General features: G+C 47.0%; 1 protein-coding gene across 7 annotated transcripts in view; it reads right to left on the bottom strand.

The window, feature by feature from the left end:
• The window catches only part of LOC108928754 (von Willebrand factor A domain-containing protein 5A-like), a 42,543-nt gene that overhangs the window by 13,301 nt on the left and 17,074 nt on the right, over nt 1–12,168 (bottom strand). For 2 of the 7 annotated variants that reach the window (XM_029255528.1, XM_029255527.1), the window contains exons 19-21: nt 11,624–11,775; nt 11,040–11,166; nt 10,132–10,728 (exon numbers count right to left, since the gene is read on the bottom strand). The exons of 1 other annotated variant lie outside the window; for it this stretch is intronic. In XM_029255528.1, the coding sequence (XP_029111361.1) occupies nt 10,664–10,728; nt 11,040–11,166; nt 11,624–11,775 (344 nt within the window). In that variant the 3' untranslated portion in view covers nt 10,132–10,663. Of the gene's footprint in view, nt 1–1,933; nt 2,377–10,131; nt 10,729–11,039; nt 11,167–11,623; nt 11,776–12,168 lie in introns of those variants that run through there. 4 more of the 7 variants (XM_029255533.1, XM_029255532.1, XM_029255531.1 and 1 more) reach the window with 2 other exon arrangements.

The following is a 12,168-nucleotide window of genomic DNA, read 5'->3' on the forward strand; positions in this document are numbered from 1 at the left end:
CGGTCATGTGGTCCGAGTCCAGATTTACCCTGTTCCAGAGTGATGGGAGCATCAGGGTAAGAAGAGAAGCGGATGAAGTGATGCACCCATCATGTCTAGTGCCTACCGCACAAGCCTGTGGGCGAAGTGTTATGATCTGGGGTTGCTTCAGTTGGTCAGGTCTAGATTCAACAAGGTTATGTGCCCAAAAGATGAGGTCAGCTGACTGCCTGAATATACTGAATGACCAGTTTTTCCATCAAAGGATTTCTTCTTCCCTGATGGCACGGGCATATTCCAAGATAACAATGCCAGGACTCATCGGGCTCAAATTGTGAAAGAGTGGTTCAGGGAGCATGAGGCATCATTTTATCACATGGACTGGCCACCACAGAGTCCAGATCTTAGCCCCATTGAGAATCTTTGGGATGTGCTAGAGAAGACTTTACGCAGGGGTCCGACTTTCCCATCATCAATACAAGATCTAGGCGAGAAATTAATGCAACTCTGGACAGAAATAAATGTTGTGACACTGCATAAGCTTATCGAAACGATGCCACGGCAAATGCATGCCATAATCAAAGCAAAAGGCGGTCCAACAAAATATTAGTGTTTGACTTTTTTTTTTTGGCCAGGCAGTCAGTGTATAGAAATTTCTCGAAACTCCACACTATTTCCACAGTCCCTGAGCTCATGGCTGTTACTGAGGCAAAGAGAGAAAGTGCCACTGTGAGAAAGTAGTGTGTGAGCCTATACAGTATATGTACTGAACAGAATATACAAACAGCAGCACAGATTAAATATTTTTTATTCCGTGCACCATTAAAATTTAAAGAAAAAGAAACTAGGCAGCGACTTTCTTAAAGGCTTGGAGTTGAAAAGGCACTTTTAAGTTTTCCTGCCTTTGACAATACCACGTGACTGACAGTCAGCGTATCAACGGCACAACTTCGCTCCGGGTCCCATTTCATTGCATTTTCTTCAAATGTTACTGTAGACAGTATTTCATAAGCACCTCTGCTTATTAATAAACGTAGTACAGCTAATATTCAACGCAAAAGACGGCAGTCCTCGTTTTATGACTTACCGTGACGAGCCTCAGAAGCGACCTGAAAAGTCAAGTGTCGTCAGGCCACCACTCTCTCTTCGATATATAATAATGTTCTCAGCTTATTTAGCAGTATATTTAACCCTTTAGATGATGAAACCAAGAAAAATTATAGGGTGGACTAATTATATATAACACATACAATGTTTGAACTATGTACAGTATAATTGACTATGAATGATGTTGTACAAGTTATGTTTGTGACTGGGTGCTTGGATCGCCGGAACATCGCAGATAATCATCACACTCGTTTAGTCACATTTAATAAAAAGAACAATTTCACTGATTCTTGGCTCATGATGATTATGCCTTATATTTTGACCAGCAGTAAATGTTCCTGGAATCTACGAAAGCATAATCGCTTCTATAATTGGCCACTTCTGCCTGGAATTCGAAAAAAAGACTGACCGTTACGTCAGGCGCAGATCAGTTACACGCAGTCGCTTCAGCTTCATACTTTCCGGGATGATTCTGTAACTCACAGTTACGGCCATCATCACCTTATAAAAACACGGGATTATAAGTCTATATTTATTAACATTGTGTTACATTCCACTGTGTTAATCTGGGGTTTCACTACGTGTCACTCACTGTTTAAAGTAACTTTTTCTCGGTGTTATGATAAACCTCCGCCCACTTCTTCTTCAGCAGTAACACGTACGATACTGCTGCGAAATGCAATAAAGATCATTTCTCCACATACAGCTGCGAGTCTTCAGCTCATGGACAAGAATAAAATGAAAAATAAAAAAATAAAAAAAAAAGAAAGAAAGATATAAGAATTAACTAAAGAATATACTCACGATTAGCCTAGGGAAAAGTGTACAAATACTAACTTTAACTTACCTGCCTGGCTGTTAGCGGAATTTCTGTAGTTCCTCCAATTCGTTCCCGTCAGTATTCAAGCCGGAGCAGTTTCGCTTCTAACGCTTGAACTCGGGTGTGCAGAATTAAAACAGCACTAAAAACGCTCGGTACTGGGTGGAAAGACGAGCTAAGTGAGCGGAGGTGTGTTTCATGCTTTTGTTACTCGGTCCTCCAGGCTCTGATATGTCAGTCTGGGCGGCAACGGAAGCGCTCCGAATCACACGTTGGCTGTTCAACGTGTCCGTTCAGCGCTCAGATTTGCATTTAAAGGTCCCACCTCGTGCCTTGGCTTTGCTTTCAAACATCTTGAAAGCGCAGGTTTTCTTACACGGTCAGGGAACAGAGCTCAGGAAGTGGCAAATATGTGATTATCAGTGTAAGAGCAGCCTTTGCTTTCGTCTTGGTCTCGTCAGCTAATGCATCAATGTAAATGTTGGGAGGAACTCGTACTTCTGTTCTGTACGTGTCTTTTGTTCGTAGCACCAATAGCTCCGCCCTCACCCGAATAGCCCTGCCTACACGCAAATAGCCCCGCCCACACGCAAATAGCTCCGCCCACAGGCAAAGAGCAACACGCAGTAACTGCACGGTGGAGCAGTGGGTATTAGGACTAGTATTTAGTGCACAATAGTATAGTAATCATTGTACTTTGATTTGGAGAAAGGCATCTGCTACATCAGTAGACGTGAACTAGTGTATCTTAAAGCTTTGTTCTGTCTGTAATGCTGTCATCCTGATTTATGAGTAGGTGACATTGGGTTGTTATTTCAGGGATGAAAGAGGGGAAAAAATGTACTCCATACTTTACAGTGATAAATTCTGCTTGTAGTGTTTCAGTGATGTGTACATCTCACTGGGGACCCTATTCTGCCACGCCCACATCGTCAGCATAACAGGGCATACCTGGGGCTCAATGGAGATGGAGGCATAAAAGGCAGAGGCAGAACAAAGTCTGATGTGGAACCTTGTTTGCTAAACCACTGACTCACCTTGAGTCAACCTCTGCTCTTGTTCTCGTCCCCTTCCTGAACCCAGATCAGTCTCCTTGTGTTTTGACCGTCTGCCTGTTTCATCGACCACGTTTCCGGATTGTCCTTGTGTAGGACGTTTGCCGATCGAAAACCTGAGTCTGCCCCTGACCGCGCTTTCTGTTCCGCCTTGTAATAAACTCCTGTTCGCTCTGCAATTGAGTCCGACAGATCCTTCCAGAGCGAACCATGTCATATTCATTTTCTGTTTTCAATAATATAAAGCATCTTGAGGTTTGGGAAAGGCCTAAATGCTCCTGGTCACCTAAAACAGATTCAGGTTAACTGCCTGATTTATGACAGAAGCATCAGTGTAAATAACACAGAATGCCTGTCTACACCATATGGGATACAGCACCTTATTTAACAACTGGCAATGAAGGATAAGTTGAAGGCTTGTATAACTTTCTCCAGCTTAAGTCCATGTGGATGTAGGAAAAAGAAAATTGTCCTAACACTCTGCTGTACTGTTCTATCACTCCTTATTACGGCTGTGTTTTTTTATCGTGTTACAATAGAAATTCACGTTAAAGACGTTGTAATGTCTACACATCTACATATCTACACATTGGCAATTGGTTTTGAATTTAATGACTCACCTGTGAAGATGATTTTTATATTGTACTGATAAATAACAAGGCATTACATGTAAATGTTTATTTGGGGAACAATTTAGACTAGTTGCTGTATAATGTATACATGGATTTAACATGATTACTTATGCACTGATTACAGACATTAGTGCTGTAAAACATGTATCTGTGGTGATGAAATCAGTATTTGTCAATAACACTGTTTAGACATTATGCCGATGTGTTTAACATTCAAGATACAATAAATCCTTCAGTACAACGAAAAGACGTGAATGAAACACTTGGTAGACATGTATTACATTAGACACGTATTAATATATCATGCTAAAACACCATGAAATCAAAAGTACAGATAAATGAGCATTTCAATAAGTGAAAATGTCAGTTGTCTTTCAAACATTCGCTCGGTATCTCACTATGGGAAACACCTCTGGCGTGACAGATCCTGGAAGCACCAATAACACCACGTCTGTCAGTTGACAGACCAATCGCGACAGTGATGCGGGAGTCCCACCTCCATAATACATATACCACTTCTGGTGGTCCCTTCTTCATTCGCGATCTTTCCCCTGTGAAGATAAGGATTACAAGCCATCCTTTGGCAGGCCCCGTTTTTGGAACTAGCTGTTTAACTGTTCTAAGACGAGCCGTCAAGGTACATCACTGAACGCAGATGTTTTGCTAGCGGGTCTATTCACTGTCACGGTGAATTGTTTGCCTGCGATATACTGGGAGAGTTACGACGTGCTACGGCAAATTCTCTTCTATATATTTTCTTTGCTAGGCGGCACGTTGTGGTGAGTTTAAATTATTTTCTATCATGGCAACTGCCAGTTCAGCAAGCGGCGGAGCGAAAGCAGTAACTTTGCGTCCGTCCATGGGTCTGTGATCTCAGGCAAGGATTCTCATCCTTTGTGCATCATATGCCTGGGGTGAAACAGGCTCAGGCGGCACTCGCGAACCCCGAGTGCTGTCCACACTGTTCTCTCTTCTCGTCAAGGGGTGCTAGAGTCTAGAGAGAAGGGTGCGGGCGGCGGCCGCTAATAAAGGAGACCTCTGCCTTTCTCCGCCGCCCGCAGAGGAGACTAAGCAACCCCCTGCGTCATGCAGCTGGGGCGACTTTATGGATGAAGTCTCCCCCGACCTGCCTCCCCTCTTTGGATCCTTAACGGATGACAGAGAGGATGACGATGACGAAGTTATCGCTCGTCTATTGGAGGAAGGAGAGGAGGATGAAGACGACGTGATCCTCCTGCTGAATCCCTCCCAGCCAGGCCGTGCATTAATGATTAAGCGAAGGGTCCCCCTCCCCAGCTCAGGCGGAGTTCGACCTGCTTGATATGTGCCGGAGGGCAGCGGCAAAACTTTCTATTGACTGGCCGTCGCAGCAGGCGGACCAAAAAACGGAGAGGGGTCTTTATGACGGAAAAAGACTCCCGTCACGTGCTCCAGCCATTAAACAGCTCATTCCAGCTGTCCCGCGTGCGTTCAGAAATGAAATGTTTTTGGGAGAAGCCCTTTTCACACAGGGTCCCTGTAAAAGGGTCTTCAAGGATGGATGTTAGCAACATGCAGGAGTTAGGCATGTCAAATCCTCCTCCTGTTGAGCTGTCCGTGGCACATCACCTCAACCCTAACCACAGAGCGGCCTTTTCCTCTATCAGGACACACTGAGCACTTCGCAGCCTCAGTTTTTCAGAAGATCTATCGCTCTTCTGCCCTGGCAGTGAGGGCTCTTAATGCCACCTCTCTCCTCACTGCTTATCAGGCAGGGCTTATGGGGAAGCAAATGGATGCTGGGGCACCAAACCCAGCTCTCTGGGAAGAGTTCTGTGTTATTGCAGATCTCAACCTGAGAACTTCCAGGGGTGCCTTCCAGAGCTGTGGTCATAGCTTGGGCCTGGCAGTGGTAGGTGAGCAAGATCTCTGGCTGGGACTGTCAGGGGTTTGGAGGCCCCCAGAGGAGTGGTCAGCCAGCAGGGGCCCCAGACTTTCCCAAACCAGCTCAGCTGAGTGGAAAACCTTCCTTTGCAGTGGCTGCAGCTAGACACCGGCCGGCAAATCCTCAGGGAGAGAAGAAACGGCGGCAACCTCATCCCTCCTTTTGTTTAGGTTGAAGGGATGAGCAACAACACTCGTGGAGTATCTGCTGTTATCCTCCCTCAAAGACAGCAGTCATTTTCTCCCCCTCCCGCCAAGAGAAGGCGTGGGACATGAGCATTGCTCAGAGGAAAAAGTTCTCTTATGACCAGTTCAGTTGTGACATTGGCACCAGTTCCCCCAGTGCCCCACAGAGAAATTCTCGCCCCTCCACCCACGAGGTTACAGCAGAGGGCAGTTTGCACGAGAACATGTGTGGTCTGCGAATAGAAACACGCAAAAACAAAATTGTCCAGACCAGAGCTGCAGCCCCCAGCTCTGCCACTAGATGGGCCCGCCGCGTCACTAGTGAGCGAGATCTGGCGCGCATGTGCGGTACACCCCTGGGTTTTATCTACAATTAGCTGGGGTTATCGTCTGCAGTTTGGAATGTCACCTCACTGGCGGGGAAGGAGCCTGAGCTGGTGCGGGAAGTTGAGAGATACCGTCTGGATATAGTCGGGCTCACTTCCACTCACAGCTTGGGTTCTGGAACCACTCTTCTCGACCAAGGGTGGACTCTCCACTATTCTGGCGTTGCCCAGGGTGAGAGGTGGCGGGCGGGTGTGGGCTTATTAATAGCCCCCCAGTTTAGCCGCCATGTGTTGGAGTCTACCCCGGTGAATGAGAGGGTCATCTCCCTGCGCCTTCGGGTCAGGGAACGGTCTCTCACTGTCGTTTGTGCTTATGCGCCTAGTGGCAGTGTAGAGCACCCGGCCTTCTTGGAGTCCCTGGAGGGCGTGCTGGAAAGCGCTCCCACTAGGGATTCTGTCGTTCTACTGGGGGACTTTAACGCCCACGTGGGTAGCAACAGTGACACCTGGAGGGGCGTGATTGGAGGGAACGGCCTCCCTGATCTGAACCCGAGTGGTGAGTTGTTATTGGATTTCTGTGCTAGTCACAGTTTATCCATAACGAACACCATGTTCATGCATAAGGGTGTCCATCAGTGCACTTGGCACTAGGACACCCTAGGTCGGAGGTCGATGATCGACTTTGTAGTCGTTTCTTCTGACCTTCGGCCATATGTCTTGGACACTCGGGTGAAGAGAGGGGCTGAGCTGTCAACTGATCACCACCTGGTGGTGAGTTGGATTCGATGGCGGGGGGAAAAGCTGGACAGACCTGGCAGGCCCAAACGCATAGTGAGGGTCTGTTGGGAACGTTTGGCGGAGGCCCCTGTCAGAGAGGTCTTCAACTCCCACCTCCGACAGAGCTTCAACCAGGTCCCGAGGGAGGTGGGGGACATCGAGTCTGAATGGACTATGTTCCGCGCCTCCATTGTCGGGGCGGCTGTTCGGAGCTGCGGCCATAAGGTCTCCGGCGCCTGTCGCGGCGGCAATCCCCGAACACGGTGGTGGACACCGGAAGTAAGGGATGCCGTCAAGCTGAAGAAGGAGTTCTATCGGGCCTGGCTGGCTCATGGGACTCCTGAAGCAGCTGACGAGCCAAACGGAGCGCGGCTCTGGCAGTCGCCGCGGCAAAAACTCGGGCTTGGGAGGAGTTCGGTGAGGCCATGGAGGAAGACTTTCGGTCGGCCTCACAGAGATTCTGGCAAACCATCCGGCGACTCAGAGGGAGGAAGCGGTGTTCCACAAACACTGTTTACAGTGGAAGTGGTGCGCTGCTGACCTCAGCTGAGGATGTCCTCGGGCGGTGGAAGGAGTACTTTGAGGATCTCCTCAATCCCTCCGACACGCCTTCCGTAGAGGAAGCTGAGGCTAGGGATTCGGAGGGGGACTCGTCCATTACCCTGGCTGAAGTTGCTGAGGTAGTCAAAAAACTCCTCGGTGGCAAGGCTCCGGGGGTGGATGAGATCCGCCCCGAGTTTCTCAAGTCTCTGGATGTTGTGGGGCTGTCTTGGCTGACACGCCTCTGCAGCATCACATGGAGTTCAGGAACGGTGCCTCTGGACTGGCAGACCGGGGTGGTGGTCCCTCTTTTTAAGAAGGGGGACCGGAGATTGTGTTCCAACTACAGGGGGATCACACTCCTTAGCCTCCCTGGGAAAGTCTATGCCGGGGTACTGGAAAGGAGAATCCGACCGATAGTCGAACCTCGGATCCAGGAGGAGCAATGCGGTTTTCGCCCTGGCCGTGGAACACTGGACCAGCTCTATACCCTCACTAGGGTGTTGGAGGGTTCGTGGGAGTTTGCCCAACCAGTCCATATGTGTTTTATGGACCTGGAGAAGACATTCAACCGTGTCCCTCGTGGCATCCTGTGGGAGGTACTTCGGGATTATGGGGTTTGGGGCTCGCTGCTATGGGCTGTTCGTTCCCTGTATGACCGGAGCAGGAGCTTGGTTCGCATTGCCGGCAGTAAGTCAGACCTGTTCCCGGTGCATGTTGGACTCCGCCAGGGCTGCCCTTTGTCACCGATTCTGTTCATTATCTTCATGGACAGAATTTCTAGGCGCAGCCAGGGAACGGAGGGTGTCTGTTTTGGTGGCCGCGAGATCTCGTCTCTGCTTTTGCGGACGATGTGGTCCTGTTGGCTTCATCGAATCAAGACTTGCAGCGTGCACTGGGGAGGTTTGCAGCCGAGTGCGAAGCGGCGGGGATGAGAATCAGCACCTCCAAATCCGAGGCCATGGTTCTCAGTCGGAAAAAGGTGGATTGCCCCCTCCGGGTTAGGGGGGAGTTGCTCCCTCAAGTGGAGGAGTTTAAGTATCTCGGGGTCTTGCTCACGAGTGAGGGAAAAATGGAGCGGCAGGTTGACAGACGGATCGGTGCGGCGTCCGCAGTAATGTGGTCATTGTATCGGTCTGTTGTGGTGAAGAGGGAGCTGAGCCGTAAGGCGAAGCTCTCAATTTACCGGTCGATCTACGTTTCTACCCTCACCTATGGTCATGAACTCTGGATCATGACCGAAAGAATGAGATCGCGGATACAAGCTGCAGAAATGAGTTTCCTCCGCAGAGTGGCTGGGCGCACCCTTAGGGATAGGGTGAGGAGCTCAGTCACCCAGGAGGAGCTCGGAGTAGAGCCACTGCTCCTCCGCATCGAGAGGAGCCAGTTGAGGTGGCTCGGGCATCTGTTCCGGATGCCTCCTGGACGCCTCCCTGGGGAGGTGTTCCGGGCTTGTCCCATTGGGAGGAGGCCTCGGGGCAGACCCAGGACACATTGGAGAGACTATGTCTCCCGGCTGGCCTGGGAACACCTTGGGGTTCCCCCAGAGTAACTGGAGGAGGTGTGTGGGGAGAGGGAAGTCTGGAGGACTCTGCTCGGACTGCTGCCCCCGTGACCCGGATAGCGGAGGAAGATGGATGGATGGGTGGATGGATGGATATCGTCTGCAGTTTGCTGTACAGCCACCACTTTTCAACAGTGTGTTGATGTCAACAGCAGAAGGGGAGTCGGCTCAGAATTTAGAGGAGGAAACAACCTCTTCCTTGAGGAAAAGAGCGATTCGGGTTGTACCGCCGGAGGACAGTCTTCACGGCTTTTACTCCCGGTACTTCGTAATTCCGAAGCGAGGGCGAGGTCTCCGACCCATTCTGGATTTGCGGAACCTCAACAAACACCTCAGAAAGTACAAGTTCATAATCAATAATGCTCACGCTCAAAGTTCTGTGTCAGTTTATTCGTCCCAACGACTGGTGTACGTAAGTCAATCTGAAAGATGCGTATTTTCACATAAGTTATTAAGCATCTACCCGGCACACAGAAAATTCCTCAGTTTTGCCTGTATCAGGGCACAGCCTACGAGTTTTTCACAGTTCCGTTCCAGCTCTCTTCAGCCCCGAGAGTGTTCAGCAAGTGTGTGTGTCGAAGCAGCACTCGCACTGCCGAGGACAGCGGCTCTCAGAGCGTCAGCTTACCTGGACGATCTGCTCCTCTGTGCTCCGTCACGGCAGCAGGTGGAGATAGATACAAAAGTGCTTGTGTCTCATTTGGAAAGCTTCGGCTTCAAGATAAACGAGACGAAAAGCTGCTTGGTGCCCACAAGAGTAGAGATAATCTACCTGGGTCTCAGACTGAACTCAGTCCTCTATCAAGGCAAGCGTTTCTGTCAGAGGAGTGAATCAGGTCAGTTCGCGGTTGTCTATCCCTTTTCCCTCTTCTGAGGTTGATGGTCTCGACAGTTTCCGTCATTCCACTGGGTTTGTTGCGAATGAGAGCATTTCAGCACTGGGGCAGGATAGCTAAAGGGAAATGACCCGTTTCGCTACAGAATGCGCACACAAACTTTCTGGAACTGCTGACAGTGTTTCTGGCATTGAAACATTTTGTGCAGTTCCTAAGAAACCACCACGTTTTGATCAGATCAGACAACACAACGGCGGTGGCATACAGAAATCGCCAGGCCAGGGGGGGCACACGCTACCCTCAGCTTCACGGTCTGGCCCATGGATGAAGTAGAGAGTGGAGAAGCATGGCAAAAGAACTGAGAATGATGCCCAGAAGTACAGCAGTTGTTTAATGAGCCAAGATTTATTTTTGTAGCAGTAACAATTAAAGGGGTAAGAACCGCAAATAAGAAAGGACTATGCATTGCTACACTGCAACAACAGAGGTTCACTTCGGGTATTTTAATGTCAATGAGTTTGTGACATTGCAATGGTTCACCTCAAATCTCAGGTTGCTGTAATTAATGTCCCAACATTTTAACTAATAAGTTCTCTGAAATTTGAGTTTTACAATATTTTTTGATTTAACACATGTGATGAGTGGACTCATGCACAAACCATGCTGTTAGAATCATTTGTTTATACAGTATGTTTTTTTTTGCTCCCACAATAAAGGCTATTAGTTGCTGAAACTTTCCACATGTTAATAAACATGCCAAGGCACCAAACTGATTCTAAAAGCTTGGGGATTTGAGCATTTAGAATATTTAATGTTGGAACATTAATACTCTCAGTTAGGGTCATTCTTTCTTTTTCGGTAGCTGGACACCAACAATGGGAGTGTTTAGGAAGCGGTTCACTCTCGCAAGCCAAGGGTCTACAGTTTCACCTGGAGGCCCAGGAAGGAGTTTCCAGCTGCCACAAACTCTGTTAAATCAAACCCTGAAACACAAGAACAGTACATTGAACACACATCCTAAACAAATCCAGCACTCCCCATATATTCTGTACAATTATATACACACTTAATATTTGTTCTCATAATCCATTGATATACATATAAGCCTGTCCTCACTGCATGTATTTCAACCACTATAGAACACATTTTAAAACTCCTTGAAAAATTATATATATAGCCTATACACATTTCTCAAGAATACAGTTTGAAGTAAAGAGGTATCTTTAGAATGCCTGCTATCATATCCTCTAATGTATATGAATGTGAGTGAAAAAATAAAAGAGGTCTCTTCTACCTGACTGAGCTCTGACCCAGGTCATTGCTTTTGTAGCCACAAACTGCCACTCATCCCTGGATTCAGCCTTATATCCATGCAGCCATAGAACTGCCAACACTGTGGCCCAGACTGAAGAAAACTCAGGCTGGGGTGGGAAAACACAACAAATGTTCTTGGTGTAATTACAGTAAACATCCACCCAATGAACTGTATCTCCTTTGGGATTACCAGATAGTCATTTTTTTAAAAATTAGTTTTCTAAACAGCATAAGGTCACAACAGCACACATATAGACAATACAGTTCCAGAAGGGTGTCTAGACATTCTAGAAGTTAGAATTGCCATGTAAATCAAATGCCAAACTTTCAAGTGGGAGAAATTTACACACTTGAGTCATCTATGGATGTGGTGTACACCATAACAAAATACGTTTCTCTGCCAAATATTCAGAGTAGTCTACATACCATGGCATCATCAAGAACAGAGTTCGGGTTAAGTTTTAACAAGAGAAGAGGTGGTGAGATATTATTTGTTAGAGATTCAGTAATGTAAGGAATTTTACAGCAAACAATCTGCATGTGAACTTTCTTAGACCCCATTACCTTTCCAGGTGATGTTTTGACCACTTCCTCTTCCTGTTTTCCAAGGATTGAAGCCAGAGCTTGTTGGAGATCCCAGGACCCATCAGCCCTCTGCAGACCAATCAGCTCCATCATAGGATCTTCAGGTTCTTTCTTAGAAACATATGCTTGTTCTGCAATGTATTTGTGACAGTAATTAAAAAAAAGGTAGTTATACAAATGAATTTAAAATATATTTATATATAAAATATGTCTTTAAAAACAAAATATCAAAATTTATGTAACTTGTATGGGAATCAAAATCAAGTTCACAATCTATAAACTGATCACAATAAGCAAAGCACAACAATGAATACCATTTTCAGATCTAAAAAAAAAAAAATCCATAAAAACTTAATGCATGTCCCTCTCCTTTTCTTTTTTTTTTTTTCTTTTTTTTACAAGCAAGGTCATATAAAAATCTTGGATCTAGTAAATAGAAATACTTATAGGATTTTTTTTAAAATTAACCTTGTTTTCATCTTAATGTAGCTCAAGTATTTTGATTATTGAAAACGGTACATTCT

The sequence above is a fragment of the Scleropages formosus genome, chromosome 10 (assembly GCF_900964775.1).
Source record: "Scleropages formosus chromosome 10, fSclFor1.1, whole genome shotgun sequence".
NCBI lineage: Eukaryota > Metazoa > Chordata > Actinopteri > Osteoglossiformes > Osteoglossidae > Scleropages > Scleropages formosus.